At 38.6% G+C, this 19,817-nt stretch overlaps 1 protein-coding gene across 2 annotated transcripts in view; it reads right to left on the reverse strand.

Annotated features, from left to right (window-relative positions):
* The window catches only part of LOC132846470 (NACHT, LRR and PYD domains-containing protein 12-like), a 109,640-nt gene extending 98,435 nt beyond the window's left edge, over positions 1 to 11,205 (reverse strand). Inside the window, exons 1-2 of one of the 2 annotated variants that reach the window (XM_060871261.1) lie at positions 10,783 to 11,205; positions 9,948 to 10,064 (exon numbers count right to left, since the gene is read on the reverse strand). In XM_060871261.1, coding sequence (XP_060727244.1) covers positions 9,948 to 10,064; positions 10,783 to 10,835 — 170 coding nt within the window. In that variant the 5' untranslated portion in view covers positions 10,836 to 11,205. The remainder of the gene's footprint in view (positions 1 to 9,947; positions 10,065 to 10,782) is intronic. The other variant, XM_060871264.1, reaches the window with a different exon arrangement.
* Between the last annotated feature and the right edge of the window lie 8,612 nt (positions 11,206 to 19,817).

Raw genomic sequence — 19,817 nt, forward strand, 5'->3', positions numbered from 1 at the left:
TTTATTTGATTTATTTTTGGTTTTCTATTCAGTCTCAGAAAGACTTTCATAGGGAGGATATTTACCTTGTGCCCCTGTGTCCAATTTTAATGTGACATCAGTGCCGTTTACATCCATGTGAGCCATCCACTCTCCTCCTGGAGTAATTTGTTCCTCTTCGATTGAGTCTAACGAAGATTGCTTCATCATCATTCATCGCCTTCTGAGGCCTGGCAAATTTGTATTGGCCTTTCTACAGTGAGGTTTGTCTCTTTTAACAATTACATCCTGACTCTTTTATCTTGTACTCCAATGACTTTTTGATCATGTTGTAACAATTATGAAGGAGTCACATAAATAAATGAGGAGGGATCAATCACCACTTATATCAACATTGTATTTCCCTTGTTATCAAAATATACAATTTTGAACACCACATATGTTTTGACAATAGTACACAAAGCAGAATTTATAAAAAATTATAGAAAAAGAAAATGAAATGAAATGAATGAGGAAGATAATGTTACATTTTTAATTAAATATTGTAGAATGGGAGAAAGAAAGAAAGAGAGAGAAATAACAAGTAAAAGTTTTTTTTTTTTTAAATTAAAGAATGAATTGTCCAAAGAGAACAAAAATATAAAAAAGGGATCAGAAAGAACTCGAGGGGGCAAAATGAAGAAATAAAGCAAAATATATGGTGGAAAGAGGAAAAAAAAAAGAAGTTAAATTATATAAAAACAAGATGCAACCAAGATAAAAATGTCATGAGGAAATTAAGAAAGAAGAAATTGAAATATAGAAAAATAGATCAACTACACAAAAAAGAAGATTCCTTTAATGTTTAAAGGGATTTTAATAAAGATTTTAAAAGTGTTTGGTGAAAAGGGTTTGAAAAGAAGACACTTTTAAAGGAAAATAAATAAATCAAGATCACAACTGTGAGTCAATCATCTGTGGAGAAACAAATTTGAGATCCAATTAAAGAGGTAAAAATAATCTCTAAACATCTGTAACACATGGATGTGTATTTGTGTAATCAGTGTGATGATGTCATGATATCTCTGTGTTGTGTGTAGATGCTGAAGGATTTGACTTTGGATTGTAAAAGATGTTAAAGTGTGAAGTTGTAGCTGAGAGGATAAAAGGATGTGATCAGTCACAGTTATTGTTATGGATCTTCTACATCTGAATATGAATGATTCAGCTCCCAAACTGCTGGAAATGTGGGACGTGTTCTAACGCTTCACCACCATAACTGATTTATCCTGGAAAAAAGGTCTGAGGAGAGACTCCTGTCATACACCAGACCTGGTGAGGGTCTTATACTTAATGCTGAAAAACACAAGAGGACAGAATTACAGACACATTTAAACACATTGCTTATGAACAACAGAAGCATAAATACACACATTAGATGTGACATTTTACAGCACACAGTGAATATTACACAATATCATACAGTAAAGAGACAGTAAGTCAGTAACTCACATCAGTGTCTCCAGTTTACAGTGTGGATCCTTCAGTAGATCAGAGAGCAGCTTCACTCCTGATTCTCCTGGATTATTACTGTTCAGATTCAGTTCTCTCAGGTTTGATGAGGAGTTTGACCTCAGAGCTGAAGCCAGAGCAGCACAACCTTCACCTGTAATACTGCAGTCCCGCATCCTGCAAGAAAGAAAACCTTCTCACACTTAACACACTCTGTTTTAGTATTGAAAACATGAACTACACAAAATCTTTATATACAGTACATTTACTCTCCATCTCACACACACAACAATGACAATATATCAGATCACTACAATTACAGTTACCATAGAGGAGAACTGGATGTTGTAGTGTTTATTAAAACTGTGTGTGTGTGTGTGTGTGTGTGTGTGTGTGTGTGTGTGTGTGGTGTGTGTGTGTGTGTGTGGTCTATGTGTGTGTGTGTGCGTGCATGTGTGTGGTGCGTGTGTGTGTGGTCTGTGTGTGTGTGTGTGTGTGTGTGTGTGCGTGTGTGTGTGTGTGTGTACCTCAGTATCTCCAGTGTACAGTGTGGATTCTTCAGTCCCTCAGAGAGCAGCTTCACTCCTGAATCCTGCAGTTTATTGTAACTCAGGTCCAGTTCTCTCAGACTGGAGGAGTTTGAGCTGAGAACTGAGGACAGAACTCTACAGCTTTCCTCTGTCAGATCACACCAACACAGACTGGAAGAGAAATGATGAAGTGTTTGATTTATTTCTCTGATAATGAGTTGAGGTGTAAAAGTATTGTGTGTGTGTGTGTGTGTGTGTGTGTGTGTGTGTAGGAGTATTTACACAGGGAATTCTCTTTTTAGGGAAACACCTGAGCTGACAGAAGATTTGGAGCACACTGTTAGAGCTATTTAGAGACCAGTGTGATGTTTCTGGAGGATAAAAGCTGGTTTATTAATTACTTCTGTTTGTCACGACATCTTTATTTAAATGCTGTACAACACTTTAGTATGACTAGAGTATTAGTATGTTATTAAATGTGTGTGTAATGTACACTGATCTACACACTGTGGAAATAAATGTACTTTGTTCTGATGTGAGAAGTGATGTAGATCTTTCAGTATTTTCACAGAGACAGTAAAACTGTTGGTGGTGTTTTTTAATAACCTTCACACACAGAGACACATCACATAATACCCTCAAGACACAGATCAAATAAATAAGTGTTTTTCTCTATGGTGTGAATTAGCTTTGTTTCTGATGTTGATATTTATCACTATTGACCCTGTTTTTGCTCTTTGGATTATTGCTTCTTCAGATTTGTGGATGTGATTTGTTCTCCTCATGGACTGTTTGTTACGCTTATTTCAGACTCGGCCTGTTTTTTGACCCTGCCTTTACTTACTGATTTTGGATTGTTTGTCTTATCTTTTCTTCATTAAAACTTCTTCACATGGATTTTGCCGACTGGTCATTACAGTGTTCATGATCACCTGGGTACAGTGTAGATCTCTTTTTCTCTCCTTCCAACCGTTTCCTTTCCCTTCACCACATTCACACCTAATTCACATTTCCTGTAAACTGGTTCCACATTTTGGTCTTCAGCTGCTGTTACATTAATAAGTCACAATAACTCCCATTTACCTTTTATAGAGTTTTAGTGTCACTAAACACAAATGTTCTGTGCTGTGCAGCATTTGCTCAGGGTTTTAAATGATCTGTAACTAAGTTCCAGTTCTGATCACAGGTCCATTCTTGTTCTTCTTGACCTGAGTGACAGCTTTTGATTCTGTAGACCAGGAGATTCTTCTACACAGACTTGAACACTGGGTAGGTCTCTCAGGACCAGTACTAAACTGGTTCACATCATACTTGTGTGCTAGACAGTTTTATGGTCAATTGTGAAGTCACTCATCAAGACAACATGAAATTTCATTTGGAGTAAAGAAGATACAGAAAAACTTTTTCTACATTCAATCATTCCAAGTAGATTAGATTAATGTAACGCTCTTTTATGTATTTCACAAAAAAAACCCTTTATACATTACAGTTAGTAACCAAATCACTCCTATTGTACAGGAACTGTACTGGTTACCTGTGACATCCACAATCATTTTAATATCATCTCAAAGATTTATTTATCATCAACAAATGCTGACTTCCTTAAGGTGAATTTTAATAAGAAGAAGCTTCAGTCAAACTGCTTTTAGTGTCGCTGCTCCCAGGATGTGGATCTCACTCTCAGTGTTTATCCGCCAGTCACCTTCACTAAAGACATTTACGAAGCAGTGTGTGTGTGTGTGTGTGTGTGTGGTGTGTGTGTGTCGGTGTGTGTTTGTGGTGTGTGTGTATGTGTGTGTGTGTTTGTGGTGTGTGTGTATGTGTTTGTGGTGTGTGTGTGTCGGTGTGTGTGTGGTGTGTGTGTGTTTGTGGTGTGTGTGTATGTGTGTGTGTGTGTGTATGTGCGTGTGTGTTTGTGGTGTGTGTATGTGTTTGTGGTGTGTGTGTATGTGTGTGTATGTGTGTGTGTGTGTGTGTGTGTGTGTATGTGTGTGTATGTGTGTGTGTGTGTGTGTATGTGTGTGGTGTGTGTGGTGTGTGTATGTGTGTGTATGTATGTGTGTGTGTGTGTGTGTATGTGTCTGGTCAGGGTTCCCACTCTTTTTCAGAGATCATTTTCCAGGACTTTTCCAGGACATTTCAAATTTAGCAAAAAAGACAAGGATCACAGATTCACGGCCTAAAGTAATATGTTCTTCTCTCCAGAAGTCTTAAAAACAATGTACACTTTATGGCTATTACTTAACTATACTTGTAAAGACAATTTGTCATGTGAATGATATTTCAACATTTATAAAATAAAAAGACCGCACATATTAATACCCTTTCCTTTCTCAGGCCAATGCCGTCATGCATGCTTTAGTTTGCTGTACATTCCCCTTGCACATGATATTCAGATTAACAAGGTTAATATAACCTGCTTACCCGTCACCATTTGCTGAAAACATTCGAGCACTTAAACCATTCCTAGCACCTGAAACCGCCAGCGTCATCCGTCACAGCGAGATTAAACAGCATAACAAAAAACCCGTCAAAACTCAGCGTCCCTGAACAGAGCGCTTTCTGTTACTAATTGTTTCGACCAGTTGTAAACTGTTCTTTAAATGATCAAGAACATTTAAAAATAGAGATGCTCCGATCAGTATTTTTGGGGTCGATCACTGATCACCAAGATCATGATCTGCCGATTGCCGATCACTGCCGATCACAGAATGGCAGAGGAATGGGAATCTTTTATCTATAATCTAGCAGAGCACCATTTTTAGAAATGAAATTAACTCTAAATTAACTGTATTGAGAAAAAACTGTAGAAATAGGCTACAGTCAAGATCTTGAAGAACCACCAAGTGTTTATTTTAGAAAATGAGAACTTAAAGCTACTGTAGGCCATCTTTCCCAAATAAGGCAGAGTAACTTAAAATTATTCCAAACAAAGAGGGGTCAGGCAGACCAACACACATCAGATCAGCTTAATAGGATGTCGCCTCTTAATACAATGATTACATTTTATAATTGGCAGCAAAATGTAAAACTTGTTACACCAAAACTGGCTACTGCCACAAAGGACAAAACTATGGCAAGTGTTTTTTTTTTCTGTTATTATTATGAACGTCTGATGTAGTTGAGGAACCAACTACATCAGATCCAAAAACTAAAATAATGAAAGCTACTGTAAGCCAATGCCATCCTTTCTAAATAACAAGGCAGAGAAACAAGGAGGCCAAGCAGATAGTTACCAACCAGATGAACTTGGGATGGTATGAGGTTACATAGGCCCAGGCTACTTGTAAAATGTAAATAAAATTTTTAATATATTAAAATTAAACAATTGGCCACAAAATGTTTCAGACCAAAACATGCTGGGCCTCGGCCTACTAACACAGAGTACAAAATCCTTCATGTCTCAATCATAAAAGGCATCACTCACACTCACATCACTACTAGTTTAAATGCATCACTCACAGTCAGCTGGTTGAGGGATGGGGATGTTGTTGGCTTCGGCTGGTTTAGTTTCTCATACTCTGCATATTCATTTGTATGGCGTGTTCTAAGATGCCTAATCATGTTATTGGTATTAAAATGCCGTTGCTTGCTTCCACCTCGAGGGATTTCATCACGACATACATTGCAAACGGCTAACTTTACGTCTTTATCGGACACTTTGAAAAACTTCCAGACGGGAGAACTCATGTTGCCACTGGTAAGTGCCGCTCTGCTGTTGTTTACCTGTGCGCGTGCATGCACGTGTGAAAAAGTCGCGCGAGTAATTTACGTCACGTGATCGGCTTTTTTGATCAGCGCTTTTGGGGTTCACCGATCTAGCTATTTTTAGTCAATATCGGCCGATCATGATCGGTGGCCGATCAATCGGAGCATCACTATTTAAAAATAATCATTTTCCAGGACAACAAGATTTTTTCCAGGACAATTTATGTTTTCTTTCATTTTCCATGTGTTTTCCAGGACTGGAACATTGGTCATAAATTTTCCAGGATTTCCAGGTTTTCCAGGACGCGTGGGAACCCTGCTGGTGTATGTGTGGTGTGTGTGTGTGTGTGTGTGTGTGTGTGTGTGTGTACTGTATGTGTGTGTGCGTGCGTGTGTGTGTGTGTATGTATGCATGTGTGTGTGTATGTGTGTGTGTGTGTGTGTGTGTGTGTGTACCTCAGTATCTCCAGTGTACAGTGTGGATTCTTCAGTCCATCAGAGAACAGCTTCACTCCTGAATCCTGCAGTTTATTGACACTCAGGTCCAGTTCTCTCAGATTGGAGGAGTTTGAGCTGAGAACTGAGGACAGAACTCTACAGCTTTCCTCTGTCAGATTACACCCATGCAGACTGGAAGAGAAATGATGAAATATCAGAACACTGATCTCAAACACACAAACACAGCCATAATCCAGCTAAAGTTGAAGATGTAACAGAAATGTCAGTGTGTTTGTGTCACACACACACATCAGAGGACAGGACACCACATCAGCACATTTAGAAAACAATGACAGAGTGAATCTCCCCACAACACTGTCACACACAACAAAAGATGAGGAACTTGAACATAAAGAGATACTTGAAGGACATTAGAGTGTTTTAATATTTACTTTTTATATTTTCTATCCATATTGATCCCATTTTGTCAGTCTGATGTGTTTCTCATCTGTGAGAGTTTTGTTAAATGTCACTTTCAGAATAAACAGAAAAGAAAAAGCCTTTCACTGGTGTTTAGTTCAGAAATGTCTTTAGTTCTTAAATGCATGCAGTTATTTTGTAGAGATATTTTTACATACATTTTAGAGAAGACTTAATTTTTCATGATTCATATATAAAAGCTATAAAATGCCTCATATGATGTTATAAGATTTTGTCCATGTGGCCCAGCCCTCAGTTCAGATATAACATGTTAGTGTAAAAAGTGAAACAATCTTCTGTAAAAGTACCAGAGGTTTGTTTAAAGATGATTAGAGGAACTATTAACTAACATTAATCCAAACAGTGCAGTTCAGTGTTACATTAAAATAATAAACCATGCAGTAATACAGTTATAAATAAAAATACTCACTCAGCTTTTCTGGAGGCTTTGACCACTGGCAGCAGCCTCAGAAGACATTCATGTGATGGATCATATTCACTCAAATAAAACACATCCAGCTCCTGTTCTGAGGTCAGTAACACAAACGCCAGAGCTGACCACTGAGCAGGAGAGAGTCTGGTTTCTCTGAGTCGTCTGTCACCTCTTCTGTTCAGGTAAGTTTGTACTTCCTGCTCTAGAGAATGATCATTCAGTTCATTCAGACAGTGGAACAGATTGATGGATTTCTCTGGAGATGGATTCTTCCTGATCTTCTCCTTGATGTACTCCACTGTTTCCTGTTTGCTGTGAGATCTGCTTCCTGTCTGTGGCATTAAGTCTCGTAAGAGAGTTTGATTGGTCTCCAGTGAGAGACCCAGAAGGAAGCGGAGAAACAGGTCCAGGTGTCCATTCTCACTCTGTAAGGCCTTGTCCACTGAACTCCTGAGGAGATCAGACAGGTCTGACTTACTGAAAAGATCAGACAGATCAGAGGTTTGATGTTCTGTTACATTTCTGCTAATAAAGGAGAGAAATGTGTATAAAGCAGCCAGAAACTCCTGAACACTCAGATGTACGAAGCTGAACACCTTCCCCAGGTGAAGCCCAAACTCCTCTCTGAAGATCTGGGTACACACTCCTGAGTACACTGACACTTCTCTGACATCAATGCCACACTCTCTCAGGTCTTCCTCATAGAAGATCAGGTTTCTTTTCTCCAGCTGGTGGAAAGCCAGTTTTCCCAGTGCCATGATAGTCTCTCTGGTCTGCTGAGGATCAGGGTCACATTTCTGATGGTACTTTTGGTCCTTGTGTTTGATCTGAAAGATCAGAAAGTGTGTGTACATTTGAGTCAGAGTCTTGGGGATCTCTCCACCCTCTGCTTCACCCAACATTCTCTCTAGAACAGTGGCTGAGATCCAGCAGAAGACTGGGATGTGGCACATGATGTAGAGGCTTCTTGAAGACTTCAGGTGTGTGATGATGTTATTAGCCAGGCTCTGATCACTGATCCTCTTCCTGAAGTACTCCTCTTTCTGAGGATCACTGAAGCCTCGTACCTCTGTTACCTGGTCTACACACTCAGGAGGGATCTGATTGGCTGCTCCTGGTCTTGTGGTTATCCAGAGGAGAGCAGAGGGAAGCAGATTCCCCTTGATGAGGTTCGTCAGCAGCACATCCACTGAGGCTGACTCTGTCACATCACAAAATATCTCATTCTTCTGGAAATTTAGAGGAAGTCGACACTCATCCAGACCATCAAAGATCAACACCACTTTGTAGGAGTCACAGTCTATTGATTCTAATTTTCTTATTTCTGGGAAAAAGTGATGAAGAAGTTTCATCAGACTGAGATTTTTCTCCTTCATCAGATTCAGCTCTCTAAAGGGAAGTGGAAACATGAAGGTGACGTCCTGATTTACTTTTCCTTCAGCCCAGTCCAGAATGAACTTCTGCACAGAGACTGTTTTTCCAATTCCAGCAACTCCTTTAGTCAGCACAGTTCTGATGGACTTGTCTTTAAAGATCTCATTACATTTGATGGGTTTCTCCTGTGTTGCTGGTCTCCTGGACGCTGCCTCAATCTGTCTCACCTCATGTTCATTATTGACGTCTCCACTCCAACCCTCTGTGATGTAGAGCTCAGTGTAGATCTCATTCAGAAGTGCTGAGCTTCCATGCTGTGAGATTCCTTCATTAATTCTTTTAAACTTCTCTCTCAGATTGGACTTCAACTTTGTCTGATACACAGAGGCGAGTTCTAATAAACAAAGTAATATCTAGTTTAGTAATAAATAGTTATAATGCAAAATCGTACAAACACTGCTATTAATTCCTGACTGATGTACTAAATATTATTGAAGCTGGACCATGAACAGATACAACATGATATTAAAATTAAATTTAAAACTAAAAGTGTTCATATCTAAAACTATTTCCTCTCTCTAAAGTGAAGCTGATGGAATAAAGTCATGACTCAGAGCTCTTACTGTTGTGCAGTGTGTTAGCGAGATCTGTGTGGTTCATGTTCTTCAGGACATTCAGTGTGATCTTCAGCGCTCCCTCTCTGACACTGTGAAGATCCTCCTCATCCTCCACCTCCCTCTCAGTGCATGCTGGGTAATCTGGACTCAGGAGCTTCCTAAACCTCTTCAGCTCATTCTTTATCAGAGTGATGACTTTGTGTTCCAGCTCCTGGTTAGAAACACACAGGAACAGATCTAAATATTATCATGATACACAGTGAGAGAGGCTTTTATTTTATCAAAAGAAGAAAAGTCTATTTTTATTATCACATTTAAAACTCATACAACTGATTACCCTTAATGCTGCTGCACATCAAGACATTACAAGGGATCACAACACACACATTACACACTTTAAAAACAACACACACACCTTGAATATAGAGTCCAGCTGATTTGTGCTGATGTTTGATTTTTGTGGTCTGTGAACAAACAAAACCCATCATGTAATATGGACTATATGTATTCATAGCTGCACAAATCACACACTAATAAATACAGACACAGATATTTAACACTATCGTCTTAACACAATACACTGATTTCAGGATTTCCTAACTGACACCAACATGTTTAGAAACAAATGTTTGAATAAATGAATAAAATCTTTATATTGTCATTAATGTCCCAGGTGTAAATGTTCTTCTGTAGCACCACAGACCCTCCAGCTCAGGGACTGCAGACTGAACTGAACTCTTAAAGCACTTTTCCTCACTGCCAGTCCGAGAGCTGCAGCACTGCACAGTTTAGTGTTTTACTGCTTCAACACCTGATAAAGCTCATGAAGGGCTTCATAATGAGACGAGTGAGTTTGATCAGGTGGAACACTGCTGTAAAACACCTCACTATACTGACCTCACATCAGTAGAACTGTCTCTGTCTCTGAAGGTAAGTGGAGGATCAATTGACGCGTCACTCTTCATGGACACACAGCTGGGTTCTGGTGAGTCTGATCTCTTTCCCTCCATCATTCTAGAACAGAAATATCAGCAATAATTACAGTAATACTCTGCTGTCTCAGCACTGTTAACTGCTTCAACACCTGATAAAGCTCATGAAGGGCTTCATAATGAGACGAGTGAGTTTGATCAGGTGGAACACTGCTGTAAAACACCTCACTATACTGACCTCACATCAGTAGAACTGTCTCTGTCTCTGAAGTTAAGTGGAGGATCCATTGACTTGTCACTCTTCATGGACACACAGCTGGGTTCTGGTGAGTCTGATCTCTTTCCCTCCATCATTCTAGAATAGAAATATCAGCAATAATTAATACTCAGCACTGTTAAACAATGTGTTCATCATTAAACACCAATAATTCCATCTTTTTAATTCAGATCCAGTCTGTACACTTATTCAAACAGGAGACAGGCCTCATAAGTCAGGAATTACACTGATATCAGGAGTCCCAATCACAGCTAACTGACTCAGCTGGGTCTTAAAGCCTGTAGAGTTCACTGACACAAAGCTATGCTGCTCTTATGCTCCACATTACACAGTCCTTTTTACTCTTCTCTCAGTGAATGATTTGTCTAAACTGTTCTTAGATCAGATCAGTGATATATTCACTGCTATTAAACACCTTAAAGCAAAGTTGAGTTCCTGTGTTAACTAGTGAGTGTTTAGAGATACAGATGTGTTCCCATGAGACGGTGTGTATTTATTGCTGGTGAATGTAAAAGTAAGTCACCTCTCGTCTTTCTTTAAGTCCTGTTTTCCAGACACACTCATGTTGGAGGTCATGTCTCCTTCTCCAGATCACAGCAGGACACACGTTTACTTCACTCCAACATCGGTGTGTTAAATTAAACCCTGAATCAGCACAGAGTTCACTTACAGGAAATAGTCACGCTATCAAGTTATAAAACAACCTGTGTACATTAAAGCTTCAGTACAAACCCACAAAACTCTTCTGCATCTAGTGTCACTTCAGTGTGTTTATATATTAGAGCTTTAGATACTCACTGTGTTTTTACTCCTGAAATCTTTTAGTTTTCACTCGTCACAAAATGGAGCTGCTGACTTTCACTTTCATTACAGTTTATACTGCAGAGGGGGGAAGGGCAGTGACACACACACACACACACACACACACACACACACACACACACACACACACACACACACACACACACACACACATATATATATATATGTAACCCAGTTACAAAATGTTAGTTTAATCCTTAAATAGAGGAAAATATAATTTTTTATTCATTATCATTTATTCTTCTAACTCTAGGACCAGTAATATTTCACTGTGATACCTTGTCCCGTGTTATTTTCATTTTAAACCAATCATATTGTAATTGAACACTTTGTCCCGCCTTCTGGCGTTGCTGATTGGTTAGATGAGTTTTGTGACCCGGGGGTTTGAGTTTGAGTTCATATGAGTTCATATTTTGAGTTTGATTATGCTTTAATAATATTGTTTAAATAACTGTGGATTCACATTACAAAGTAAAGATAATTAATTTTAATTACTTCCTATTTAGTTGAACTCTCAAATTGTATTTTTCTTTTGATTATATAAATAGTATTCTGTTGGTTTAAGTATCAATGGAGGAAATATTCAACGTTAAACTTGGAAGCAAATGGCATTGGGCCGAATGGGCCAATGTTAGGAATATATGTATGTTATTCCTTAGTTTCTTGTGTATGTGGATGCATGTTTTCTTGCATTTCATATTTTCATTTCACTGTAAAAACTACAGTATAATCTTTATGGTTAAATCAATTTGTTTTTTACAAAAAAAAAAAAAAAAAAAACCAAAACTTATTCAAAGTTATGCAGCTCAGCATATATTTAGCTAATTAATGGTCATACATACAGTATTTCTCGGTTTATTTGAATAGATTAAAATGTGATTGGGCCTAATAGTAATGAAAATGATGTTTAAATGAATGCTCTTCAACTGTTTTGTACAAATACCTGTTTTGTAAATGCAGGTCAGGTCTTTTGTAGAGACGTTTCTTTGGCACAGAGATTTGGATGGTGAACTAGATGGTGAGCCACCCAGTTTGATGAGAAATCTATCGTTGTATCCAGGAGAAGACAAGGTTTTCCTTACAGATCCAATTTTGAGACATATCAAAGGAACTGCAGTGTTTGGTATGACTGTCACTTACACAAGTCCATCTGAAGTCTATATGGAAGGATATTGATGACAAAGGAATTCAATACTCATATTGACTATTTTGATGCACGTACACACATACAAAAAATACACATACACTGATAAACATCTACACACATTCAATTGTTTTTTGTTTTTTTTTTTGCCGGCTAATGTTTTGTAAATTTGTACTGTTTTGTTGGCTCACTAAAGTTCTTTAAAGTGAATCTATTTGTGTGTTGCTTTGTCTTACTTGAACTCCAAAGAACCTAGCAGTGGTGTATTTTCCCATAGATGGGTTATATATATATAACGGTTCCAACGCCCATGGATTTCAGGAAGCAGGAACGTGGTCAATGCTGGAGGTAAAACACGGAATTGAGTTTAATTTGTTAGGGAATTCCTCAAGCAGAATGGATTCGACTGGCGGCGCTCTGAAAAGTGAACAGACATATGCACTAAATAGAGACGGTAAAAGTGGGTGGGTCCAATATTATTGGTCATATAATGGTTCCGATGCCCGTGACTACAAATATTACACCAAATTATTTTAATTTATCCACAATTTGTGACATTTCCTCTTTTCGTCTATTAGTCTTTTTGATCTTAGTATTTGTCTCTTAGTACGTTTGTTCTACAGCATCCTGTCTATTTTCAGTTACAGATTCTTTAGTATTGCTTTGCATTTCTAATTGTTCATTTTGCTTTGCAATTTCCAGATCATTTGTCTCACTCTCATTAATTTGTATTTCTCTCTGAGGAACTTTTAGCAAATGTCTTGTGTTTGTCCTCATTATTTTCCCATGCTCTGTTAGCACTTCGTATGACCTGGGCGTAGTCTCTTTAATCACTTTGGCCAATGGTCCCCACTGCCCATCACATGTCACTCGTACAATTTCTTCTTGGGCAAGTGGGCTCAGTGGTCTTGCTGTTTTGTTGTAGTGATTAATCTGTCTTTCATTTGCAGAATTCCACCTACTCCGTACCATTTGATGCTTTACCGACGGTAGCTTTGTCTGTAGTTTCCTATTCATGAGCATTTCCCCCGGTGAAAGTCCATTCTCCAGTGGTGAAGCTCTGTAATTAAGAATAGCCAGGTACGGATCACTCCCTGTCTCAGTGGCTTTTTTTAGAAGGCGTTTCACTATTTGAACTCCTTTCTCTGCTAAACCGTTGGACTGTGGGTACAGAGGGCTTCACGTTATGTGCTTGAAACTCTGACTTGCAAACTGTGGTCTGTTGTCACTTATTACAGTCATTGGAATACCATGTCGTGCAAATATACCTTTTGTCTCTGCAATTACCTGCTCTGACGTTGTGCTTGTCAGCTGCACAAATTCCAGGTAGTTTGAATGATAGTCCATGAGCAACAAGTAATCTTTGTCATTAAGCTGAAACAAGTCCATACCAACTTTTCCCCACAGCTCCTTCTCTTACATTTTTGGATTCCTAAATGTCCTTCGTGCACAAGTTTCAGCATCAGTTTTCTCATTGAGATTGGCACAACAATTCTTGTTCCTTTCAGCAAACTCCATCTAGCACTGACAGTTCATCTTTAAAATGCTGGAAAGGATTTTCCATGATCTCATCTCCAGGCATGTGAATCCTGTCCATTACTTTCTTTAACTGTTTGTCTTTCAGTGTTTCTTTGGCTGCTTCAACCCATTTTGTTGTTGACACTGGCGTCTGTGCTTTGATAGAGTCCACATGAATTTGCACATCTTTCTCTGTAGTTGCAAACAGCTCCTAAACCTGCTTGTGATGCATCTGTAGAGACCTTTAGAGGCTTTTCCTGGTCATAAAGATTTCAGCCCTAGTAATAATTTGTCTGTTTCCATCCACAAGTACAAAAAACACATCCTTCTTCTTTCCTTTGTAGGATAGACTGACTCTGCATATTCCCTTTGTAGGTATAGTTTTGTTGTCATACGTTTTCAGATGCACTTTTCTTTGATTTATTTTTGGTTTTCTATTCAGTCTCAGAAAGTCCGTCATAGGGAGGATATTTACCTTGTGCCCCTGTGTCTAATTTTAATGTGACATCAGTGCCGTTTACATCCATGTGAGCCATCCGTTCTCCTCTCTATTTTCTAGTCTGTTTATGTTAAAAGACATTTTATAAAACACATTTTATAAAAGACATTAAAAACACTTTTGAATCTTTAGTTTTTCGTTCAAATCCAATACTTTTTATTGGTCCGTTAAGATCAGATATAGTGATGTGTCCTTCACGATCCATGACTTGAGAATAACGAGTCCTTTTAGGGGAGTGATTCATTCATTTTGCTGCGCAACATCGTATGCGATCATTAAACAGAAAAGATCGGTTCACCTTTCGAGTGGTTGGGGCGAGGCAAAGATGGCATCGTGAGAGGACGGTTTTGCTGTGGCTCTTAAAAACTTTGCTCAAATCCCGGTTTAATTTCTAATCTGTTCATGTTCAGATCTAATTCAAAGGTACTGTTTGCTTTATGAGTTAACTGCACTTAAACATATATACATATATATATATATATATATATATATGTATATATATATATATACATATATATATATATATATATATATATATATGTATATATATATATATACATATATATATATATATATATATATATATATATGTATATATATATATATATATATATACATATATATATATATATATATATATATATGTATATATATATATATATATATATATATATAATTTATTTATTTTTTTTTTTTTTGCACATTTTTGTTAAGTTTTGCAAACGCACTTGTTGTCACGTAAAAACCACGTGCTTTTGCCACAAACTGACAGCAGGTATTCCGGAGAAATCAGGAGAGAACATGAAGCAGATGGTCATCAACCTCTTCAGCCAGGTCTCCCCAAGCATCGCTGCTGATCTGCACCGTGGAGTTGAACATTGCTCATCGGCTGGGGCCTAGTTCTGCTGCGGAAAAATCCTCCCATCGTATAATGGTCCTGTTTTCGTCGCGTTCCCAGCGGGATATTTTAGGATTAGATTCGGATAGTTTGGGCCACTTTCATTTATTAGTGATTCCACTTAACCAACAAACAGTAATTCTGGGAAATATATATGGGTACAATACTTCTTTAGATAATAAAATTTCCTTTGACAAGTTAGATGAGAAACTTACATATCAGAATCAGAATCAGATTTATTGGCCAAGTGTGTTGACACACACAAGGAATTTGGTTCCAGCAGTTTGTGACTCTCAAAGGTACAGACATAAATAACACTATACTATACAAGAAAACAATGCAGATGATGAGATACAATATAGTATAAAATATGAATATAGAATGAATAAAATATGAATATAGAATATGAACGATCAGTTATGTACATAAAGTGTGGGAGTGTAAAAAACAATATTGTGTTATATATACAGATAATGTGATGACTGACAGTCCTGATAATGCAGCACTTATAGATATGAAGCAGTGAATATAATGATGGTGAGGTGTTAATCAGGGTGATTGTCTGGGGAAACAAATTGTTCCTGTGTCTGGTAGTTTTAGTACGTAAAAGTTCTGTAGCGCCTGAGAGAAGGGAGGAGCTGAAAGAGGGTGTGTCCAGGGTGTAAAGGGGCAGTGGTGATTTTTACTGCCCGGTTTCTGGTTCTTGTGTCGTACAAGTCCTGGAGAGTGGGCAGGGGGGCACCAATTATTTTTTCTGCTGTTCTAACCGTGCGTTGTGGTCTGTTCCTGTCCTGTTTTGTTGCTGCACCAAACCAGATGGTGATGGATGTGAACAGGACAGATTCAATGACTGCATCAACAGTTCCTGCGGCAGACCAAACTTCATTAATTGACGTAGAAAGTACATCCTCTGCTGGGCCTTTTTGATGATGGAGTTTATGTTGCACTCCCATTTCAGGTCTTGGGAAATGGTAGTGCTCAGAAACTTGAAGGTGTTGAGGGGTCTTTCCTAAAGTCCCCTATCATCTCTACAGTTTTGAGGTTGTTTAGCTCCAGACTGTTTTGACTGCACCACAGCATCAGCCGCTTCACCTCCTGTCGGTATGCAGACTCATCACCATCAATGAGCGTAGTATCATCTGCACATTTCAGTAGTTTAACAGTTTGGTCACTTGAATTGCAGTCATTAGTGTAGAGGGAGAATAACAGTGGGGAGAGGACACATCCCTGTGGAGCGCCAGTGCTGATTGTCCGAATGCTGGAGGTGACACCTCCCAGTCTCACCTGTTGTTTCCTGTCTGTCAGGAAGCTGGTGATCCACTGACAGATGGAAGGGGTATAGTGAGCCTTAGGAGTTTAGAGTGGAGAATTTCTGGAATTATTGTATTACAAGCCTAATCAAAATCAACAAACAGAATCCGGGTGTATGTCCCTGGGCAGTCCAGGTGTTGCAGAATGTAGTGCAGTCCAATGTTGACTGCGTCGTCCACTGATCTGTTTGCACGGTAGGCAAACTCAATTCAATTCAAGTTTATTTGTATAGCGCTTTTTATAATGGACATTGTCTCAAAGCAGCTTTACAGAACATAAACATAGAGCAGAAGGTAAACATAAGGAATAATATAAAGAATTAGTATAATAAAAAATTCAATATTATTATTAGATATATATAGTTCACAATGTGTATGTATTTATCCCCAATGAGCAAGTCTGAGGTGACTCAGGCAGCAGTGGCAAGGAAAAACTCCCTTAAATTGGTAAGGAAGAAACCTTGAGAGGAACCAGACTCAAAGGGGAACCTCATCCTCATCTGGGTGACACTGGGGGTGTGATTATAAATATACAGTCAGACAAATGCTGTATTGGTGTAAGGATCACATGGAGTTCAGATCTCCTCTTAGTATCACAGAGTCCAACTGGAGCTGGTAGGTCTGTAGATGTCTCAGGATTCTCACAGAGTCAGCCTCATCTCAGCAGAGGTCCGAGATCTTCATCGCGCGGAAGATGATCCAAGCTGGTACAATGTCTGGGTGTCTCGGGATGGTAGAAAGAGAGAAGCAGTGTAGAGGGATTAACATATCTGCTGTTCATAAAAAATGTGCAAGTCTCATGTAATAGTGCACAATATTATGGGATGTATTATGTGTACATCTGACTAAAGAGATGAGTTTTTAATCTACATTTAAACTGGGAAAGTGTGTCTGAGCCCCGAACACTATCAGGAAGACTATTCCAGAGTTTGGGAGCTAAATAAGAAAACGGTCTACCACCTTTAGTAGACTTAGATATTCTGGGAACTACCAGAAGTCCTGAGTTTTGTGATCTCAGAGAGCGTGAAGGATTGTAACGTGTTAGAAGACTAGTTAGATACATGGGAGCTAAACCATTAAGAGCCTTGTACGTAAGTAGCAGCAGTTTGTAATCAATTCTAAACTTAACAGGTAGCCAGTGTAGAGATGATAAAATTGGGGTTATATGGTCATACTTTCTTGTCCTAGTGAGAACTCTGGCAGCTGCATTTTGGACTAACTGTAGCCTATTTATTAAAGATGCAGGACAACCACCTAGTAATGCATTACAATAGTCCAGTCTAGAGGTCATGAAAGCATGAACTAGCTTCTCAGCATCAGATACAGACAGGATGTTTCTCAGCTTGGCAATATTTCTAAGGTGGAAGAAGGCTGTTTTTGTAGTATGGTGATATGATTTTAAAGACAATTTACTGTCTAATAAACACCAGGTCTTTCACTGTCGAGCTACTAGTAACAGAACATCCCTCTAATTGGAAGTTAAATTGTGAGAGTTTCTGTGTACTGGTTTTTGGACCTATAAGTAGTTTTTCTGTCTTATCAGAGTTTTAACAACAAAATTGCAGCTCATCCAGTCTTTTATCTCTCTAAAGCATTGAGTTAATTTGGACAGTTTAGTTATTTCATCTGGTTTTGATGAGATATATAACTGTGTGTCGTCAGTATAGCAGTGGAAACTAATCCCATGTCTTCTAATAATGTTCCCTAATGGAAGTATGTACATCGAGAAAAGCAGAGGTCCTAGAACTGATCCTTGAGGGACCCCATAATTAACTGGCAATAAACTGGAGGATTCACCCTTTAATTCTACAAAATGGTATCGATCAGACAGGTAGGATCTAAACCAACTTAAAGCCTGTCCAGGAATACCTGTGTAATTTTGTAAGTGATCTAGAGAATGTTGTGATCTATAGTGTCGAATGCAGCACTAAGGTCAAGTAGAACTAATAGTGACATACAGTCTTGGTCCGAAGCTAAGAACAAGTCATTTGTGACTTTCACAAGTGCAGTTTCTGTGCTATGATGGGGCCTGAAACCTGACTGAACAGGTTAGTTGAACAGACACAACCTTTTCAAGTATTTTAGACATAAAGGGAAGGTGTGAAATAGGTCTGTAATTTGACAGTTCATTTGGATCTAAATTAGGTTTTTTGATGAGTGGCCTAATAACTGCCAACTTGAAGGATTTAGGGACGTAACCTAAAGATAACAAGGAGTTAATAATATAAAGAAGAGGCTCACCAGCTTTATGTATTCTTTCAGTCATTTAGTTGGAATGGGGTCTAGTGAACAATTTGTTGATTTAACTGTAGTAATAAGGATTTTCTGTATAAACATAAATATCTTTTCTTTGATAATTGGTTTAAAAATGGAATTATTTTTGTATCTCAGCTTTTCAATTACAATGGTTCAATCTGTAACTAGATTTATAACTAGATCAAACTTTGATGTTGGCTTTGACGAGGCAAGAATTGGAGGCAAGTGGACATTCATTCATTCATTCATCTTCTACCGCTTATCCGAACTACCTCGGGTCACGGGGAGCCTGTGCCTATCTCAGGCGTCATCGGGCATCAAGGCAGGATACACCCTGGACGGAGTGCCAACCCATCACAGGGCACACACACACTCTCATTCACTCACACACTCACACACTACGGACAATTTTCCAGAGATGCCAATCAACCTACCATGCATGTCTTTGGACCAGGGGAGGAAACCGAAGTACCCGGAGGAAACCCCCGAATCACAGGGAGAACATGCAAACTCCACACACACAAGGTGGAGGCGGGAATCGAACCCCCAACCCTGGAGGTGTGAGGCGAACGTGCTAACCACTAAGCCACCGTGCCCCCGCAAGTGGACGTATAACGTGAAATCTAGTGGAGCGCTAGGGTGCCAAAACATTTGGAGGCAAGTGGAGACGAGCATGTGACATCATCCGAAAACCTGTGACGCAATAATTTGGCCTGTTCTTAATAATTTGGCCTGTTTCTAATAAATTGGCCTGTTCCTAATATTTTGGCCAATTTATTAGGAACAGGCCAAAATATTAGGAACAGGCCAGAATTTATATCTGAAGCAAGTAATAAAACACAAACATTTAATGAAAAGCTGCAACTGCTTCTCATGCATCACCTTTAACAGTAAAATAAACTGAACAAAAGACAATAACACTTAAGATAACATATGACAGATGTTAATTTTCACTCACACCCAATAGGAATAACACAGGCATGTATATCTAACAAAGTAATATCACGTTCAAAGATTAGGGTGAAGGAGTCTTACAGTAAAGGGAATAGTATTCAGGCACATTTGTTTTTGTTATTCAGAATAGAGACCCGGTACCAGAAGTACCGGTACT

This window comes from Tachysurus vachellii, chromosome 5, assembly GCF_030014155.1.
Source record: "Tachysurus vachellii isolate PV-2020 chromosome 5, HZAU_Pvac_v1, whole genome shotgun sequence".
NCBI lineage: Eukaryota > Metazoa > Chordata > Actinopteri > Siluriformes > Bagridae > Tachysurus > Tachysurus vachellii.